General features: G+C 39.4%; 1 protein-coding gene and 1 pseudogene across 2 annotated transcripts in view; one reads left to right on the top strand and one right to left on the bottom strand.

Moving 5' to 3' along the window:
- The window catches only part of SRGAP1 (SLIT-ROBO Rho GTPase activating protein 1), a 253270-nt gene that overhangs the window by 107033 nt on the left and 124004 nt on the right, over nucleotides 1–22233 (top strand). For both annotated transcript variants that reach the window (XM_069489992.1, XM_069489993.1), the window contains exon 2: nucleotides 17843–18038. In XM_069489992.1, coding sequence (XP_069346093.1) covers nucleotides 17843–18038 — 196 coding nt within the window. The remainder of the gene's footprint in view (nucleotides 1–17842; nucleotides 18039–22233) is intronic.
- On the bottom strand, nucleotides 13360–14555 carry LOC138396717 (small ribosomal subunit protein uS5-like; annotated as a pseudogene).

A 22233-nucleotide genomic window follows, 5' to 3' on the forward strand; every position in this document is an offset into this window, starting at 1 on the left:
TATTGTGGGGGTACAAAAGTTTAGGTTACGTATACTGCCCTTGCCCCCCCACCCCTCCCCCCGAGTCAGAGCTTCAAACGTGTCCATCCGCTAGACAGTGCGCATCACACTCATTATGTATGTATACACCCATCTCCTCCCAATAAAAGGTTATTTTTAAATTAAAAGAATCATTTGTGTTTTTTAAAAAACACAGAAAGTAATTATACCATATTAATAGATAAATTCTTTAGATCGGTGATTCCCCCCCCTTTTTTTCCTCCTTTTTAAATTTTCTACAATGAATATGTTTTCATGAATGATGGAGAAAATAAAAGTGCATTTTGAATAGACATAATCACCACCCCAAAATGGAATCTACAGTGCATTAGAACTCACAGAAATATTGATTCTTGGGAAATGTATGAAGATGTTTTAGGACCAATAGACATAAAAATATTAACCCTAGGTAACACTTTTGAGCATTTTCTATGTGAGGCTCTCTATTTGAACTTTTTACATTCATTATCTAATTTAATCCTTATAACAGGTTAATGAAATTGATTTCAATTGAGGTTTAAGGTGATATAAATTACCTAAGGCAGGACTCAGAATTTAAACTTCTTTTAATGAAAAAAAAAAATCCCAATCATGGTAACAGAGGGAATCTTCACTTATGCTCAGCTGGATAAACAAAGCTTTCCACAGAATTTAAGACCAAATTCACATTAAACCAAGTTTTCTCAGCTGTTAGCTGTCATACAAACCTAAACTACTACTACATAGTCTGAATTTTTTTTTCTAGAATTTCTTTTAATTGGGCAATGAGGGTGGGGGAAAGAATGGGAATGATTCTGATAGAATATCTTTATCTTAATTTAGGCTTAGGGACAGCATAGGAGGGGAAGGGGGTCCAGGTATCAACAAAGGGAGAGGTTTGTTAAGTGAAAACAGGTAGTGATAATGGACCTTGGTTTTGTATACTCCAAATCTGGAGGTTGTGGGTGCGTACATCTGCTCCTTTTCTATAGTGGGTAATGAACTTGGCAACTGTCTTTCTCTCCCAGATTAGGAAAGGATGGTAGGTTAGGTTTGAAGGAAGCTTCATATATGAGTAGTCATAACTATCAAATCTTTCCTTTCTTTTAAGAATTACCATCTTCACTTCTCACAAGTTGCCTTATGTCTGGGCTTTCTGAGTGGTTGGCTTTGTCCTGTCTCCTGAGTGCACTTACTCATACAAAGTTCCTTTTTGGAAGTTTGATCTTAACTTAAACATTATCTCTGTGAACTCTTTGCAGGGAGGGTGGGTGGTGTCCTAGCTTATTTATCTTTATATATTAAAGCAACTAGCATGAGTCATCTTGTTGGCATCTGATACATTTTTGTTGAACCCTTGGAGGAGTTCCTGTTGCAGTGCAAGGAGACTTTTCTAGGGTTGGAGCTGCCGGATTGGAGCTGGAGTTAGCACAGGTTGCTCTGGGAGATCGGGGATTCTGGGCAGGCATGGACTTGGGGAAATTTGACCCCTAGACAATAGGTAGAACTAATGATGTCTAAGGCTTGCTGTAAATTTGAGATTCTGTGATTCTTCTGTTTCTCCAGCATGTTTCCAAAGAGGAGAGGCATGAAAAGTAAATTGGAACTGCAGATGATCCTGTAAAGCCTTTGTCAGCAATGAGGGTTAACAGGTTTCGAACCAGCACTGGGAGCAGAAGGGCTTTTCTCCGATTTCTTGAGTCAGCATGAACAGTGTTCATGTTGAAAAACAGTTCCAGTAAGGCTGGGCTTCAGATCATCTTCCAGATTAAGTCTGAGCCCCAGGAGAGAATGGTGAGGAGGAGAAACTGTTCTAGTACTTTCAAGGCTGAAAAACCTAGTGTGAGAAGTTTTAGAACAAGTCAAGTCATTGGCATCCAAGATACGAATAAATTCACTTAGGAGCCAGGAAATAATATGACTCACTAAATATGTCACCTTAAATTATTTTAATTGGTTTCCACACACCATTTACACTGCTGCCTCATTCATGGGGCCCCAAACATTATCATGATCTGAATTCTGTTCCTTTTATATTATACTTATGACAATTAAAGAAGATATTAATTTTGTCCAATAAGCTTAGAATTCTCTGTGTCAGAAACTGCAAAATGAAAGGCCAGAGGCAGAATCTGGAACGTGCTTTGTTTGGCTGCATAGTGTTTTATTTTAATTTAACTACTTACTGATACTTAAAATTTTGGAGATTTTACCCCAAAATCCAGATTTCTGGCTTCTCTCTCAAAAAACAAAAATATCAGCTTTGGCTTAACCATGTCAGGCTTCCTACACAGCAGCCGTCATCTGGAGCTTGGTGGCTAGATGAGGCACGTGCCCCGCACTAACCAGAGTCATTGGCTTCCCTGGTTATTTTACACCCTGTCGTCTTCTCTCATTTATGTGGCCTGTCTGGCCTCTGCGGGCATTTGCGTTGGTGACCCTGCTGTATATGTAATGCTCACAGGCAAATCTTAGGACTATAAGTAGCTATTTCAACCCCACAAGGGGACTGCTGAACAATGTGAAGTGTTGCATTGGATGTGGGCAGAGTGTTCTGCCTTTGGGATGATCCTAGCCAGCCAGCCCTGTGACCAGAGTGAAGAAGAAAAAATGTATTCATGCCGTGCTGTGCTGCTGGCTTTCAGGAGAGCCCCGGTCTAGGAGACGGGCCTGAAGTGCCCTGCAGACTGCCTGCTTGCCTCAGCTCATGGTTACTTGGCACCTGTGCTTGGGGAAGCGTCCAATGGAGTGGCAGAGGCTCGGTGCCACCCATTCAGACAGCTTTCTGAATGCCGGCAGCCAAGAGCACATCAGCTGTGCCTGTGAGTAGTGTGGGTCCTCGCCAGAAACATCTAAACTTCAAAGGGAAAAAAAAAATCGTACTGTGGGCTGATGTGGAAAGCCTTTGGTCATATTGAATTGGGCTTATTTTTACCGAGAAGGAAGATGGTGTGAAGCATTCGGACGGACTCTACCTGTTTTTAGGTGCCAAGATAATTAAGATGCTAGAGTAGCTGCATTTAAAACCTAACCAGGGAAATAAAATGAATACAAAGATTTTCTGTTTGGTCTCAGAGCTGCCTTAGATAGAAATAGGGAACTATGAAAGAAGATCATGGATGACTCTTATGGCAGATTTCATTAAAATTGAAGTTATATGTTCACGACGATTTATGATTGCACCTAGATTTCTAAGGGCTTACGAGGTGGGGAAGGGGATCTTATAACCGAACAACCTACACTTTGGTTCTAAGAGGAAAATAAATTGTGCTTTATGTTTGACTTGAAATTTTATTCTCATGCTGGCCCAAGACTGAAGTTTGGCACCCAGAATTTATTAACAGCAAAATGTACTCTTAAAAATCTGCGAGCCTGAAGATGAGCATGTGACAAGCATGCAAAGACTAAAGCTCTCTCAAAGTCCCTCTGGCGCCCAAGTCTGATTCTGTGACTTGGGTCCAGAAGAACCTTTTTCACTTACTTTACATTTGTTTCACCTTCCTAACCTGCTCCCTTTCCTCACGTGTCCCTCCTGACTTTGTCCTCTTTCTAATTTCTCTTGCCCTCCCTCATTCTTTCCTCCTTAAGCTGTTTCCCTGTGTCCTGTTGCCACTCCCACCCTTCCCCTTTTCCCAGTCCATTCATTAGTCTGTTGTCTTCTGCTTTTCGTCTTTCCTACTTCCACTTCTCACCCAGGACACAGGGAGATTTAGCAAAGGGGAGGGCACAGTGTGGGCAGAGAGCTGGGGAGGAGAGTTTAAATGAAAAAGCAACCTTTAGACTGTAGGTGCATAATTAGGGGCAAGGTGGCCAGAGCTATCTGGTGCTGGGGATTCAGGTGGAGAAGGACAGTATTTCTCCAGCAGTGCACGAAGAGCTATTTATGCATCTTATCATGTTTAAAAATGAAACTCTTCCAGATAAGAGCAGCTATGTAAAGGAGTGGGCATGGCGGAAGCAATAATACTAATATCGTATCTGAGACCTTATAAAGAGCTTTATGAAGAAGTAGAGGCATAAGATTAGAAAATGCTAGCATTTTCACCATGGTATTTCTGCAATGCTGCTTTGTTGTAAAGATTTAATGATACCATATGTTTTTAAAGAAGTGTACCTTTTCAAAGTAAATTGCAAGTGTCACAAAATAAATAGAAGGTAGAAGATAGGTGTTTAAAATAATTTATAATTTTAAGCCACTTTCATTCAAAATTTAAATCTAATTATATTGAAATAAAAGGCAACTTTGATTGCATTATGGTATTCACAGATCCTTCCATTCCATACCCTTGGTATTCTACTGAATATAGCTGAGGCTGCCCCCCTCTTATCAAAATTAGCATAAAACAGTGTTAAAAATCTGTTTTCCAAGATGTGGCAGGAAATGTCATTTCCTGATAATTTCATTAGTTAGAACATAGTTCTACAGCTATCTTTTCTAAATGTGCATAATTTGCATTTGTTTTTAACTTGTTAAATAAATTGAAGCATTCCCTGTAATAAGGGAATGAAGAGCTGAGTCAAGATAGCATCCCTAGGCCAGGCGTGGTGGCTCACGCCCGTAGTCCTAGCACTCTGAGGGGCTGAGGCAGGAGGATCACTTGAGCTCAGGAGTCTGAGACCAGCTTGAGCAAGAGCAAGACCCTGTCTCTACTAAAAATAGAAAAAATTAGCCGGGCATAGTGGCGCATGCCTGTAGTCCCAGCTACTAGGGAGGCTGAGGCAGGTGGATCGCTTGAGCCCAGGAGTTTGATGTTGCTGTGAGCTAGGCTGATGCCACGGCACTCTAGCCTGGGCAACAGAGCAAAACTCTGTTTCAAAGGAAAAAAAAAAAAAAAAAGATAGCATTTCTTATCATTTTAGAATATTTACTTTAAAAATCCCCTAATAATTGGCTCAGCCTCTGCCTACCTAACCGTCCTACAATACAGAACTGCCATCCTTGTAACACCCTGCGCTTCCTGGACACTCTCAGCCCTGGGCCTTTGCACAAGCTACTCTTTTTGCCCATAATACGCTTCTGGAGCCCATCCCCAACTTGGCAAATTCCTGCTTCACTGCTAGCTCCAGTGTCACCTCTAAGCCTTCCCTGATTTACCTGGGCAGAATTTGTTGTTTCTTCCTATGTGTTATCATAGTACTTTCTTCATACTTCCATGATAGGGCTTATTACATTGCATTGTAAATGATGATAATTATAAAAATAGTTGCATATTTTCATGTCTATAGACCAGGTGCTAACCTGGGAGGCCCCAAGGGTGAGACACAATGGGTTTATCTTTGTATCTTCAGAACCCACCACCTGGAAGATACTCAGTAATGTTTGTCAGATGAGTAACATAAGCATTTTTATATTTACTTGTTCCTTGTTGAGTAGACATTGTTGAATTCGATTTTTTTTCAGCTTATAGGGGTAAAGGCTGGATGCTTGTACAGGACTAGAAGTACGCTTTCATTATAGAGCTCATATCTGAGGATAAAATAGAAGACTGTTACTTTTGGCTGGGCGTGGTGGCTCACAGCCTCCTAGCATTCTGGGAGGCTGAGGTGAGAGGCTGAGGCTTGAGCTCAGGAGTTCGAGACCAACCTGAACAAGAGCGAGACCCCGTCTCTACTAAAAATATAAAAATTAGCCAGGCATTGTGGTGTGCACCTGTAGACCCAGTTACTCAGGAGGCTGAGGCAAGAGGATCGCCTGAGCCCAGGAGTTTGAGGTTGCTGTGACATAGGCTGACGCCACGGCACTCTACTCAGGGCAACAACAGAGGGAGACTCTGTCTCAAAAAAAAAAAAAAAGACTTATTTTTAACACACAGGTTGTTTATTACATTGGACATTTTCTTTGGTACTTTGAAGAGATAAAATAATGAAGAAAAGTAATATTTCTGACATTCTAAAGCTGGATGATGTTCAGTATTTGCTAAGGCCTAAAAAAATCTTAAAAGGGGTGTATGTGTGTGGTTTTTGTTTTTTTTTTAAGCTGAGAAAAAAAAAATTGCCATCTCTTTAAGGATTTTAGAGCCTAAAGCTTGAAAGGAATTTATTTTATGATCCAGAATTGTGGCTTTTAGCTATAAAATTGATGAAGAAGAGTGGGTAACTAGACTACTCTGGTTCCTAAGCCAGGTAGATCACATGGAGCCAGAGGTGATTGGAGCTCTCGGTTATTGAAATGTAGTTAAAATAGAAATAAGAAATAAAGTTGCCAATAGAACTCCAAAGTCTCTAATAGAGATCTAAAGAAAGTTAAATAAAATGTTTAGTGTTTCCTTTGTCAATTTCCTAGATTAAAATATTCTCTTATGATAGAAGTAGACATGTTAAGATATATCTTTATTTAAAATATTGTGATAGTCCATGGATTTAACTGGAGTTCTTTTTCACTGCTGACCAAGTAAGATATTGTTTATGGGAAAAACCTTATAGGGCTGGGGCCAGGAAGACCATATAGACCAAAGAATAAAGTAGAGGTCGTAATGGGGTGGTGGATTGTAGGGAGAGGGAGAAGGAAAACCATTTTATGAATTAGCACAATTTGGTGTCTAAGTCCAGAATTACATAACTAAGCATTTTGATAACTTATTAACTTTACCAAAACAGACATACACCAGAGATAGTTACTGAATACCTACTATGTGCTATGTGGAAATTTAGAAACATACTATTTGTATTCAAGGATTTATAATACATATAGTTAAAAACATCATGGTAATTTAGAACATAATAGCAATAGCACAATAATGATTTTAAAACAAAAGCAATACATAATTTCCTAGAAAGCCATGACATTCAGCAAATACTAGGAAATTTGCTTTAGGCATTTAGCTGGTTTTTAAAACAATATTTGAGTTTTAGGGGGTCTTTGGCTTTCTTACTTTAAATGATAGAAATGATGCTAGACATTTGGCACTTAAACTCTTATGTGATGCATGAATTCTTATTTAATAAATAGTTACACATTCTAACGTTTTTTGGGGTGGGTACAGAGTCTCGATCTGTTTGCCCAGGCTAAGTGCCGTGGCGTCAGCCTAGCTCATAGCAACCTCAAACTCCTGGGCTCAAGCAATCCTCCTGCCTCAGCCTCCCGAGTAGCTGGGACTACAGGCTTGCGCCACCATGCCCAGCTAATTTCTATATATATATTTTTTAGCTGTCTATGTAATTTTTTTCTATTTTTAGTAGAGACGGGGTCTTGCTCTCGCTTAGGCTGGTCTCAAACTCCTGAGCTCAAACAATCCGCCTGCCTTGGCCTCCCAGAGTGCCAGGATTATAGGCGTGAGCCACCTCGCCCAGCCTCTAATATATTCTAAATGTCCTAATAAGCTATCTAGAAGTCCAGGCCTGGGTCACTTCAGCTTGCTATGTGTAATTACACACTGTGTAATTGTTGAACATTATAATTTTGTATCATGGACTTTGGAATCAGACAAACCAGAATGGAAATCCAAGTTCTGGTACTTATTAATTGTCTGACTTTGAACAAAATAGCTCTCTTTGCTTTAATTTCTTCATCTCTGTAGTAGAGATACCACATAATAGGATTGCTGAAAGAAGTAAATGAGATAAGCTATCTCAAGTACTTAACACAGAGCCTGGAACATAGTAGGAACTCAGTAAATTCTCTTATTCGATGTAAATGGTAAATTGCTTAGGAGTCTAAACTGTTTTCTAGTAGACACTTTAAAATTATAATTACTGCAATAAGAGAAATAGCTTTAATTTGAAAATGCCTCAAATTGCAATTAGCTCAGTACAAAACATTTAAACTAGTTTAAAAGTTTTCCATTCTTAAACTTAATCAGGGGAAAACCTGTGTAAGCTCTGATGTTTACTCCATGAGACTTCATGTTGAATTATATCAGGAAAGAATGTCAGTGTTTATCGAATGCCTTGAATCTTTGTCAGTAACACAGTCATTCCAAAATGTAAATCTTTGTACTCTCTACAAATCAGTGATTTCCACACACTATCTTTTTCTGGTAATAAAAATCAATCTGCTAATAAGATCTGAAATGTCTTTGCTTAATTATGGGGAAGTTAATGAAACCCTGCCTCTTGTGCATTCTAAATAAAAGTACTATAGTGGATCATTCAGATCTGCACTTTCTTAAACTGCCCTTTCCCAACAATGTAGTTAAACTGCAATTATTGATCACCCTGATTTATTGCCTTTTATCCTGGCTAGCTTTCATATGAAAAAAAGAAAGTGCAATTTGCTTTCTATACTTTATTTGAAAATATTATCTAGGCCAAAATATAATATTCAGCTTTCAAAAGCTATGAAAAACTGGCACTTTTGTAGTAAGCTTTTATTCTAATATAATACTAAGATTAACATCATTTCAAATGAAGGTATTATAAAAATGACTGCAGCCTCTCTTTGTGTCAGAAATTTTGTGAAATTGACTACTTTCACGTCAGAATAATGAGGATTAACGGTACTGGGAGACAGCTTCTTGCCTTATTTTAATCCAAAAGAAGATTTTATCATAACTCCACTCCTCCCAAATGTTCTAGTCATCTCTAGAGTTCTAGGATGAGACTGTGGTTTTCAGCTTGGAGTGGAAGTAACTGGATTTCATATGTGTCTGTTGTGCTATTTGGTTTGCTTTAATTTCTGGCGATACTGTAATTCCAACATAGAAAAAGACCTTAGGGAGTTCTATTTTCCTTGAGGCAGTGACCTGAAAGGTTACATTTGGATTAGCCACCCTAAACTTCCTAGAAACTAACTTTTCTGGGCCAAAGTATCAAGAATATCATTTTGAGTTTATTTAAGAAACTACATTTCCATTGCCCAAATTTGCACAGCCTTCCAAATCCTACATATCCTTTAAAGGCAGTGCAGGGCCAGCACCCTCTGAGGCCATCCTGATGGTGGCCCCAGCTGGCCAGGGATCCTTCCTTCTCCCAAAGTCCTTCAGCCTGTGTAGTCTGTACCATCAAATCTAGAACTTGTATTTTTCTTTTTTCATTGCACATTTAATGATAATTGGCCCATACAGTGCTTTACAAGGTGAAAAAGTGTTTTCCTGTCTCATCTCATTGAAATCTTTTCCTAGCTTTGGGAGGGGAATATAACAGTTATTTTTAGTGACCCTTTTGCAGTTAAGGAAACATGAGTTCCATAGAGACGGTTTCTTCTCCAGTGTCACACCTGCTCTAACTATCACCAGTGTCTGGAGACTATTCTATACTGCATTTGCCTTGTGCATAAGTCTTGTGTTCTGATCAAGCCTGCTAACTCTTCAAAGACATATTCTGATGGGAACTCCACATTCCAGATTCCACGTATGAGAAGTTTAGTTGCTAATTCACTCATATACTCGGGGAGCGTTGTCTAATAAATGAGCTACATTGGTCATTTTAGATTTTTTAGTAGTTAAATCAAAAAAGTAAAAAGAAATGGACGAATAGGTAAAATTGCTTAATAATAGCTTTTATATGATACAATATATCCAAAATTTTATAATTTCAACATTAATTAATATAAAAATTATTGAGACATCTTACGTTCTTCTTTTTCCTCATACTAAGATTTTGGAGTCCAGTGTGTGTTTTGCACTCCAGCCCCCCTCTATTCCGAACAGCCACATTTCAAGTGCCCAGTGTGGCTAGTGGGTACTTACGGGGCAGTACAGCACTCAAGATTTCACAATGTGCTTTAAAATCAGCTTCTACTCTCCGATAACAGAGTAAATGGAAGTAATCATTAGTTCCACACCAGAAGTACAGAACTGAGTGATGCATAAATAATTAAAATAGTAAGAGGTTTAGGGGGAAATATGGATGCCATTCATTCTTGGGAATTTTTTTTAATTTATTAGTTTATTTTGCCTGGTAATTTATCATAAATATAAGGAATCATACAACTCTTTTTCATGAGGTGTAGGATGCTTAGCATTTCACTTATTCATTTGTGTTATCTTCTGAAATGCAAATCTGATTATAAATCTCCTTGTTGAGAATTGTTCAATGTCTCCCCACTAGTGTTTCCCTAAGTAGCCTAGTGAAAAGATTCACGTGGGAACTTGAAAAGAATCCTCCTATCCAGGTTCCTCTAGACCAACACAATCAAATATCCATCCTGGACACAGATTTTTTTAGTAAGCACCCCAGGTGGTATTTATCATCATCCAGTTTGGGAAATTGACCTATGAAATAAAATCTTACTCCTTAGCATGATGCCAAATGGGGTCCTTTCTGACCCAGCCCATGACCAGACACCCAATCCATCCAGAGTTAGATTTCAGCAACAGAGAAGCACTTGTTAGAACTCTCCTTCTTCTCTCCCACCTCCTTCAGGCTAGAATATTCTTCTCTCTTATGTCTGGCAGCAAACTTCTGATAAGTCAATCTCAGGGTCACTTCCTCAGGGCTTGCCTCTTTGCCTAGCCATGAATACTCTCTCCACACTTTCATTGCTTCTTAATATTCTTACATCAAGGCTCTGAAGGTCGCTAGCTCTCATTATCTATGTTGCCTGTGCCTCCTTACTGAGGATGGGGTTTATGACTTCAGTCTGTTATTTATAGCCACTAGTAAGGAGTCTGGCACAAGGAAATATTCAATAAATATTTTTCTAATGAAAGCCTGCTGGTACTAGTAATAATAACATGTCCATCTGTTTCGTAGTGGTTTACAGATTGCAGCGTGGTTTTCACTTTCATCATCTCATTTAATTCTCAGCACAACCTTGTGAGGTGGGAATTATTATTTTATAAGATGAAACTGAGAAGTTGAGGGACTTGTTCCATGTCTCATGACTTGTAAGAGGTGACACTGTAACTCCAACCTGGGTCCATCCTGATACCACCTAATTTCTGTGCAGAGTATTAAGAGAAACATATATCTTGAGTTCAGATTTCCAGCGAAGTGGAGAAATGGCCTTTGCTTTTTCAGCCCACTTCTTAAAAAAAAAAAAAAAAAAAGCAATCAAAGCCTGCTTTTATGGATTTTTTTTTTCTGCTCCAAAATTTTAGCCTAGAAAGCATAATTCACAAAATTTCCACCTGGTGTTTAGTTAATCAACAGTCACCAGGTTGTATAAATATTCACATGAGCAGTGAGCAGTGTATGAATAATCAGTGGGACCAGTTAGAGTTTCATTGGGTTGTTATTCTCTTAAAGGCATTTCAGTGGCTCTTCCCTGTCATTTGGGAAAATTCCTTATATCCTTTGGATAGAGATACTAGTAGACTCCCTTGATATTGTAAGGAAAATCTGAGCAAATGAGAGTATGAATTAACTGAGGTGGTTTGTGATACTTTAGAAATATCATGATGTTATTTTTTGTTAGATAATCATGAGTCTATCAATTTTATGTCCTAAAAATTAGAGAAACAGCCCAGTCTGGATCAATCTTTCCATGAAATATGTATCAGTCTGTGGTCTCACACAAATTTATTTTAAGAGTTAGGACTTCCCTTTATCAGAGCAATAGCAAGAAACTCCTTCATTTCCTCTGTTTCTAGGCAATTCCATTTTATCTGGTAAGTATTAGCAGATTTTTATAGCTTAGAGGAACTATTTCAATTTTTTTTTAACAAATTAATTGCAGTAGTTTGAAAGCACACTCTTCTTGTGTATCATTCTTGTTGGATTACTGATGTTGTTTCATTCTATGGTGATTCTCTGATAGAACAGAAATGAAATAATAGTCATTTTAAAAACCCAATAAATCTTAGCCCCCATTAAAACAGCCATTATGATTATTTAGTAGGTCCTGGTCTAAATTTAAATCATGACTGCTTAGAGCCTCCTCCTCAAAGGTCACATTTTTTCTGCCTAAAAGAGGTTGTGCTGTTTTATGCAATTATGTAGTAATAAGCCTTTCCTAATATTCTATTAGGTGAATCCCTTCTATACCATTAGAAATTGTAACAATTAATATACAGATGATCCTAGCCAGTAAGTTAATTTACCGGCTGGAGTATAGATAAATTCAGGACAAAGTGAAAATACTGAAGTAAGAATCATTTTGTGCAGACATCATTTTATTTAAAAACATTTTTTTCCCTCATCAAAATGCCTTTATCTAGGATAGGCATCATGTGTTCCTTTGTTCTCATGAAATATATATTTGTTTTATTTCAGCTTATTATGGGGGTACAAAAGTTCAGGTTATATATATTGCCCATGCTCCCCCATCCCCCTGAGTCTGAGCTTCAAGCGTGTCCATTCCCCAGACAGTGCACATCGCACTCATCATGTAGGTATACACCAATCCCCTCCCCCACCCCTATCCCCCCGATTCAGAACTCTCATGAAATATTTTTGAAGTGTTCATCCATATGTTGTCTAGTTTGACAAAAAGTACATTAGGTATGGAAATGTGAGTTCCTTCTTGTTACTGTTATCATCATTGTCAGAAATGGAATAACAACCTAAATTTCATGGAATTGTGATACAGCTATCTTTTAAAATATATAACAGCTGTTTTGAGAGATAATTCACATATCCTATAGTCCACTATTGAAAGTGTGAGATTCAATAGTTTTTTGTTTATTCAGAGTCTTGAAACTACTACCATAATCAATTTTAGATCATTGTCACACCCCCAAAAGAAACCCTGCATCCATTAGCAACCACTTCCCATTTCTCCCCAAACCCCTGAACCTTAGGCAACTACTAAGCCACTTCCCACCTCTGTGGATTAGTCTACTCTGAAGCTTTTACACAAATGGAATCATAGACTCTGTGCTCTTTTGTGAGTGGTTTCATTCACTAAGCTTATGTTTTCAAGGCTCATCCGTGCTGTAAATCAGTTCATCATTCCTTTTTATAACTCAACAATATTCCATTGTATGGCTATACCACATTTCATCTCTTCATTAGTTGATAGACATTTGGGCTGTCCCACTTTCTAGCTATTACGAATAATGCTGCTATAAACATTCATGTACACACTTTTATGTGGAAACATATTTTCATTTCTCTTGGCCATATATACCTAGGAGTGAAATTGCTGAGTCACATGGTAGCCTTATGTTAATCTTTTGAGGAGCTGCCAGACCGTATTCCAAAGTGACTTCACCATTTTATTTTCCTACCAGCAGTGTATGAGGGTTCCAGTTTCTCTCCATGCTCCCCAACACCTGCTTTTATCTGTCTTTTTGATTATAGTCATCCTGATGAGCCTGAAGTGGCATCTCATTGTGCTTTTGATTTACATCTCCCTGATAGCTAATGATATCAAGCAACTTTTCATATGCTGTTGGCCATTTGTATATCTTGGGAGAAATATCTGTTGATATCCTTTGCCCATTTTTAAAATTGAGTTTTTGTTTTTATTATTGGGTTTTTTAACAGGCTTAATTCGCTTATTTTTCTTGTATAAAAATGCTATATTGTAGCCATAGCTGGAGCCTGGGCCCTGTGCACAGAGACTCTGGTGTGAGTCTTGACAAGATGGGTGAGTAAATTGCTGGTAGGGAGACTTGGTGAATACTGTCTCTTACCAGGGTCAAGAGTCATATAGCTATGCGTCTTGGAGATGGCATCAAAAGTGGCCTTGGCAGCCAGGCACATTGACTTATGCCTATAATCCTAGGACTCACAGAGGCCGAGGCGGGAGGATCTCTTGAGGTCTGGAGTCCCGAGACCAGCCTCAGCAAGAGCGAGACCCTGTCTCTACTAAAAATAGAAAGAAATTAGGTGGGCAACTAAAATAAAAAAAAATTAGCTGGGCATGGTGGTGCACATCTGTAGTTCCAGCTACTCGAGAGGTTGAGGCAGGAGGATCGCTTAAGCTCAGGAGTTTGAGGTTGCTGTGAGCTAGGCTGACGCCACGGCACTCTAGCTGGGACAAGAGAGTGAGTCTCTGTCTCCAAAAGAAAAGGCGGCGGGGGGTGGGGGGGCCTTGGCGAAGTCGCCCAGGGTGACAGTGCAGCCCCTGGCTGAGGTGTAGTGAGGTGTAGCAGTCATTGATACCAGCCAGCAGCAGCAGCTTCTTGGGCACAGGGGCTGAGATGATGCCTGTTCCTCTAGGGGCAGGAATAAGACCAACCAGCACAGAGCCGCAGCGGCCTGTCACCTTGCAAGGACCGGTGTGAGGCTTGCCAATCTTGTTCCCCCAGGAGCCTCTCCACACGGGGGCAATGGAATGCTGGGCCAGGATGACTGCCCCTTGGATGGCAGTGGCTACCTCTTTGGAGCACTTAACACCCAGACCGACGTAGCCATTGTAGTCCCCGATGGCAACAAACACCTTGAACCTGGTCCAATGGCCAGTGCAGGTCTGCTTTTGCACAGGCATGATCTTCAAAACTTCATCCTTGAGAGATGCCCCCAGGAAAAAAATCAATGATCTCAGACTCATTGATGGGCAAGAAGAGATAGATCTCTGGAGATTTGATCTTAAAGTCCTTGACTAGGCAGCCCAGCACAGTGATGGGCATCCACTCCTTGTCCTCGTCCTTGCCTCTGTGAGCTCCGCTGCCCCTGCCCCAGCCATGGCTGCAGCCCTGGCCCCTAATGCCGCAGCCTCTCATTCCAGGGCCCCTGGGGGCTCCATCCCCTTCCACTGCAGTGGCATCATCCGCTATTTGGTGTTTTCTTGGAGAAGAAGTATTATTGAGTTTTAAGAGTTCTTTGTATGTTCTCTATACAAGTTCCTTATCAGATATGTGATTTGCAAATATTTTCTCCCATCCTGTGTGTTGTCTTTTCACTTTCTTGGTGACTACATTTGTGTATCTTGTAACCTTATCCTTCAAGGCATTGGACTCTCCTAGTCTGATTCAGTTCCAGCTCTTCTTTCCATAGCTTCCTGTTGCATTCCTGTTATTAGAGCACTGAACATGGCGTGTTGATGTGATCAGTCTAGGATTTATCTTCCTTACCAGACGGAGCTGTGGCTACAAATCCTTGAATCACCAATGCCTAGGACCCTGCCTAACACAAAATGGGAGCTCAATAATTGCTTGTTCAACTAAACTGAAATGACCCTTGAGTCTGAAAAAAAATGATCCCGGTCAATACTAATCTAAGAAAGCTAATAAAAGGGGCCTTAATAGACTGTCAAAGAATCTGGGAGTGGGAGGGAAATTGCAATCTCTTGTACAGAAATAAGGCTCACAATTTTTCTAGAAAGCACTTCTTAAAGTTTTGCTTTTGCCAATGCCAGCCCTAATGATTCTGTAGTACGTACGCGTGATGACAGCGCTTCTCTGAGCTGCAGCCATCTGTGGTCTTATCGCCGGATTCATACAGTGTGGGGCTCAGTGCTCTGCAGGCTTCTTTGATCTGTTCTGAGCAGCAGACCAAAATTTATGTCATCAAGCATTTATTTTACTCATTTATTTGTTTATTAAAAATTCCTTTAAATTCTTTGGTGCCGTGTAAGTTTAGTGAAATCTTATTATTAAATACCAATAAGATAGCCATGTCATTTGTGCAGGGAGGTGACCCACTGTATCGTGCTGCCTTATAGTGCTGGTGTCATATAAGGAATCCAAAGGTTTTCTCTTCCTCACAAGATATTTCTTATAGTGGTACTTTTCTACCGATTTTCTTTAATGATCCTTTCCTCATTTGCCCTAAACTTTTCTAAACTGAAGCAGTAAATGGCTTCTCCTCCATTTTTTGGAGCATATCTTCTCACAAGGACATTCTAGATGCTGCCTCTGTCCATTTTGACTATTGTTGAAAATGCTGCAGGTGTCCTATTTTGATTGGAAAATTACAGATACTCTCTGTAAAAGGAGGATGAGGATTTAATTGTCTAAATACAGTCCTTCTCAGAACTCCCTTGTTCTTGATTTTAAATCCTGACGGACACAAGTAAGAGGCTATTTTAAAATGAGATCCAAGAAGGAAGCCCATATAATTTTTGTGTGCCTGTGATGAGATTTGTACTCTCAGCCACTTTTATTTTTTATTTGGCACTAAGGCAGCTTAAAAAAAAAAAAAAAAAAGCAGAGAAAAAACTAGTTGACAGCCTAAGATGATTGATTTATTTTCTCTTAGCACAGCAAGATGTGCTAAAATTACTTCATCTTAAAAGACTTACTGGGATTCCTGAATGAAAAATACCCCCACCCTTGATATTTTTTCCTTTATGAAACAAAAATAGCTCTATTTTTGGGCGAGAGAGTTTGGCAGACATGCTGATCATAATACGGTATTGGAAAACACTTACTTTGATTGACTAAAAACCAGATGCTGTTCATGGTAGTTAAAAGCCTATAATAATGTGTTCACTCTGGTGTTCACCGCACTTCTGTGAGATTAATAATAAGATCCTCCAATCTAGAGGTGGAGAAACCAGGAGAGGACACTGGAGAAGCGCTTCCCTCCCTTCCCCCAGGGCTCCCCAGAAACTGCATTGCCTGGAGCATGACCTTATGGAGGATGGAGATCTTGTTTCATTAGCTATTGTGTCTTCTTTGCCAGGATATAGGCCTAGCACAGTATAGGCGCTCAAACAAATATTTGGTGGGTAGAAGGAGAATGGGAAGTATTTGATTAGTCAGACTGACAGGTCAGGGTTGGAGGTCTCCAAGGGTACCATTTACTAGCTGAAGTCCTTAGATAAAGTATTTTATCTCCTTAAACTTCAATTTATTCTTTGTAAAATGGGGGATAATACCATCACCTACTTCTTTAGGTACAGAAGAATAAACATTGGATTATTATTGCCTATTATTAAATTGAGAAACTTCCTGACTTCCCATTCAAAAGTTGACTGCCCTGATATTAATGAACTTGGTTAAATAAACCTGGTCAAGTTTATGCATATATATCACCAGCGAAGTCCTTCTCTATTGAGGAGGAATAATAGGAAGAAATTGAAGAGGCATTATTTGGACTTTGATTTCTACAATCTCTATTGAATTAGATTTGACCCTCGCTTTTAGGAAATTATGCACCGACACTGGGGAAGATGAAATACAGAAGTTTTCCGGCCTGATATTCTTGTCTTTGGAGGTTGGCCCTAGTTCTTAGAACAAAAACAAGTCATTAGTTATTAGTTACTGTATCTCATTTTCCAAAACACACATGTTTCTTTGTTACAGTCATTTACGGATATTTTTGCATGCCACATTTTTTGCTTTGGTGCTCTTGGTAAAACACTAAATCACTAAACTTCGTGTTCCTAATGTATTTAAATTATCAAAGGATTCTTTCAGGATTACATGCGCTGATAAGGGTGTTAAGTTTGAACAATGTGTAAAAAGTGAAGGCCAAGTGAAGAGGCCTTAACGTTGTGAACAGAATAATAAAGTAGACTCTGAGGATTGCCCTGTGACGAATGGATTATTGGATATAGAAAGAAGTTATTTCTAGACATGACATCCCCATAAGCCCTGAAGCTATGTGTTTTACAAACTAGAAATTTATGCACTAAATAAAAATTACCAGATGTCAGTCTCTGCATGTGCCAACTGGCAAATGTGTAGTGGGTCAGAGTCTGGAAGAAATGATACCCATTTCTTTGCTATTCAGACTCAGAGGGATAGTTGAGGTAAAATGCTGTTGAAAAAAATTACAGTGTTCTCAGCTAAAGTTGTCACATGTTATGAATTGTTATCTGAAAGGCTTTAATTTTTTTCTCTTCATGACTGCATGCGTGTTTGTGGCATTACAAATGTAACCCACATTTCTGTTCTAATTTATTACATTCTTTCCTGAGGCTTGTCTTGTTCTTTTAAAGGGTGAGCAGATATCTTATTTAAAGAACCAACCTGTATACTATATTCTATTAATAATAAAGGTCCAATACAGAGCCAAATAGGTAATAGGATTCCTGACTTCTATCTTGCACATACCAGTAAAACTCAGTCCTTTTCATGAAATCATCAAATGAGTTCTCTTCTCTTCCTAGAAATTCGAGCTCAACTGGTAGAACAACAAAAATGCCTGGAGCAGCAAACGGAGATGCGAGTTCAGCTTCTCCAGGACCTGCAAGATTTCTTCCGGAAAAAAGCCGAAATTGAGACGGAATATTCTCGGAACCTAGAGAAGTTAGCGGAAAGGTTCATGGCCAAAACGAGAAGCACTAAGGATCATCAACAGTACAAGTAAGAGAGACTTGACTCAAATTCATCTTTCCAAAGTGATATCCTTCCTCTTGCCACCCTTATTCATTGTAGATTTTTCCATTTTTGTCTGAGAAGTGATTGGTGGGCATATTCCCATAGATAAAAGCAACTCCCTACATTTATAATTTATGCTCATCAATTTGTCATTTTGAACCAATAGTATTCTTTTGACATTTTTCTCATTCTCATACACATATATATATATGTATATATACACACACACACATAAACTCATATGGGTAACTTTATATATAAGAAGAGAAGGTGTGTGTTTGTAAAATTCTTGATTACAGAAAATGGGAAGTTGATATCTGCCCAGATAGGGCAGATTTAAAATAGCTACTTCTTCAAGCAAAGGCCTCAGGATTTCAGTAGTGATTTTATGTGAAAATAAGCAATAAGCGTTTCTTGGGTTAAGTGTCCACCCCACCCCCATCATGTTTGGCCATTGCAATTGAGACTGATTTAAAACAAGGATATTTAGTAAAATGCTTATGAGTGAGCATAATTAAACCTTACATTAATTGTAATTTATTTGTTTAAAAAATACTTACAGACCATTCTTATAATGAAATTTACTTTATAATTTAAATCCTAGAGACAGTGAGAGACAAGTAAGCAGACAACTTTCGTGGGGCGTGTAAGTGCTCCAATAGGGGTAAGCGCAGGACAGACTGGCCCGAAATCTGTTCTGTAGTAGAGGTGGGAGGGGAAGGTCAAGGGAAGATCTTAGAAGAGGTGATATCTAAGCAAAGACCTGAAGGACTAGTTGGCCAGTAAAGGGGAGCAGAGGGGATATTCCAGGTGAGGGGAACATCATGGGTAAGGAGCCAGCAGGGAAGGGGTGTAGGGTAGGTTTGCGGACCGGAAGTCGTTCAGGGAGACCGGAAGTCGTCCAGGGAGAGCGAGTAGTGAGGTGGTGAGCAGAATGGCTACAGATGTAAATTGGAGCAGGTCTTGGAGGCCTGTGGATCTTCCTGGGCAGTTTGGACTTTATCCTGAAGGCATGAGAAGCCTTTAGAGAGTTTTAGGTAGAAGAATGGCCTGCTGACACCTGCATTTTAAAATGACAACAAAGACTGGCTGGGCGCCCTGGCTCATGCCTATAAAACCAGCACATTGGGAGGCTGAGGTGGGAGGATCACTTGAGGCCAGGAATTCAAGACCAGCCTGTCAACATAGTGAGACCCTGTCTCTTAAAAAAAGATGATGACAAAGACCATAGATAGGATTGTGGACTAGAGGAAGACGGAGTAGAGGAGAGAGACCGCATGCGGGCTCTCGCATTTATGGCGTGAACTAGCAACACTGCAAGTAGAGAGAAGTAGATCTGTTTGTGAGACAGTGAAAAGACAGCACAGACTTTCATTTTTGGAAATAACAAGCAGACCAGATAACCTGAAAAACACATCTGCCACAAAACTCCCAGAAATGCTGGTTAAATATATAATGGACACCATTTTAAATGTACAACTGAACTCACAGGAAAGTAAGGGAAATTTCCAGGGGCTAAAAAAGGAAGATGGAACTGAAAACCTAAGTGGCAGTTGCATCCACCCTTTAAACCCACATGAGAACAGAAGGTGAGGTCTGTGCAAGGTAAAGACTTGGAACTGAGGGCTTCACCACCACCGACACCATTGCATTGCATCCTGGGATCGAAACAGCTGCTACCTCAGTGAAATGATAAAACAGAAAACTATTAGTATCTACCCACCTGCACAGGGCACAATAAGGAGACCTGTCTGCTCAGCCTGAGCTCCACATTGGAAGGGGCTGTCGAGAAGCATGTCTTTGCCTTGCTTCACCATTGGCTTTGCATTTTCATTTTACACCCCTCCATGACCTTGGATCCTACATAAAAAGTAGGGTGGGAACTCTCCCTGGGGTTCTTTTGCAGAAACAAATGCAAAACTATTCTGGATAAAGAATACCTTTCTCTCTCTCCCCCACCAACCCACCCCACTCTCAGATGCCTTTAACCTTTAGTATTGGTCCAGCATAGAAATAAATCTTAATGAAGATTCCCAGGGTGAACAAATGTCAAATGTACTTGACAGAGACAAGGGCTGGAAAGAGGGGACTGGAGCCAGTACTACACTTACATTTATAGTAACTGTTCCTTTTTAAAAGCAATTGCAAATAAGAAGACAGCCCGTTCATCCACTCCACAGATATTTTTAGTATCTTGTTCTGTGTTTTACACTTGGTAATTGGCTGTGAACTGAGAATATGAATCGGTCCATGAACCTTAGTCTGGCTCCTCAGTAGATGAAGCCACTTTGTGTCTCCTGGTTTGTTTAGTAGTTTTCTTCAAAAGGTGAGCAGTTTGAAATTTTCTTTTACTTAAGTTTATTATTCAATAGAATAAATAAGAAGTCTGTGGAAAGGATAAACCAGGATTTTGAAAAACACAAAGACATGCTTTTTTAAGGAGTCAGCCAGACCTGGATATATTAATAAATACTGGCTCCACTGTGTGGTTTTTGGTCAAGTCACTTAATCTCTCTGAGTCTTGGTTTCCTAACTTGTAAAATGAGGTTTTATGACCATTGAGTGAGAAACATGACAAAGTCCTTAATATGAGTGATGGCTGGCATGGAATATACACTCAATATTCCTCCTCCTCTTCACCAAACAAATGTTATATCTTCAGCACGATAATGTCACCAATCATTTAAGCTTGACTGTGGAGTCTAGCTCGTATTTAGTTTGGGGATCCTTATTGTGTAGAGCAATCCTTGGCCCAGAGTTGCTGCTGTACAGTGGAAAGACCAAGGCTTAGTTGAGCCTCCCCGGACTGAAAGACTGTTCGACACTAGCTTTGGTCTTTACCAAATCATTGCATCTTGCTAAGCTTCTCTTCTCTCATTGACAGAAAGGATACAAAGAATCTCTGCCTTAAATGGCAGGGGTAAGGATTAAGTAGAGTTAATGTCTGTAAAGTCTTTAGAGCAGCCCCTGGATAAAAATAGCTAACTTTGTATAGCACTTCCTATGTGCCCAAGGCATCATTGTAAGGATTTAAAAATATATATCAACTCAAATAATCCTCATAATAATCTTATGAGATAAGTACTATTGTTTTACCCATTCAACAAAGTAGCTGAGGCACAGAAAGGTGAAAATAATTTTCCCAAAGCCACATGGCTAATAAATGATAGTTCTGGGATATGAACCCAGACAGCATAGCTGCAGAGTCCACATTCTTGACCTGCATGCCCCCGTCTCACAGAAGGTGCTCAGTGACTGGTAGTTGCTATTATTATTATTGATGTTATTATTATTACTACTATTATGAAGGGAATAATGATAATATGTTTATTCAATGAATAAAATAACACATAATGCTTACTATGGGGCAGGGCAGGGAGGTTACAAAAAAGTGTGAAATGTTCTCAAAGAATGTGTGGGCTACTGCAGCATAAAAGATGTGCATAAAAGTTAATGTAAATAAGGTAACATTTACCTCTGCAGCTGCTGGTTGGAGAATGTCAGTAGAAAGGCTCCGATAACCTGCTGTAGAACCACTGCCCCTTGCCTGATGGCTTTGAGAAAAAACGGGGTTCCCGGGCAGAGGGTGTAATTCGTGGTGTGCCAGTGGGGAGGATAGAGGTTGCTCTGATGGGTGCAAGTGCCAAGACCCTAGATCAGGCATTTCTTCCCCTACGCCCATTCCTGCTTTCGTCCTCTACTTTCTTTGTCTTCTAGAGAGGGTTTTCACTTGATGCAGTAGTAAATCCTGAATCTGGGAGACTTAAAGGCAGGAAGACTTAATCATTTCTTTCCTAACTTAATTAATAATTAGGGTCATAAATGATCATGAATAATAGGAGGATAACACATATGCTTAAATGGCACTTGTGTCCTTGTGTTAGGATAAACATTCTATGCCATTTTGCCATTTTACAGTTAGTTTTTAAAGTAAAAAACAAAATTTTAAAAATTGCATTTTATTTTTTTTAAGTAGTAACGTCCCAGTTGCTCACTGTTTTTGTTTGTAGTTTTCCTTTAAGATTTTGTAAAAGTCTTCTTTCATGGTCCATATTCATTTTTAGCTTTGTTATCCAGAATAGAATAAGGAGCAGTTATGAATATGAAATAGTTTAATGGGTTTCAACAGGACATGTGACAAGTCATAAGCCAGCAAACTTCTTGGTTCTATTTATGAGCC

Source organism: Eulemur rufifrons, chromosome 16 (assembly GCF_041146395.1).
Source record: "Eulemur rufifrons isolate Redbay chromosome 16, OSU_ERuf_1, whole genome shotgun sequence".
Classification (NCBI taxonomy): domain Eukaryota; kingdom Metazoa; phylum Chordata; class Mammalia; order Primates; family Lemuridae; genus Eulemur; species Eulemur rufifrons.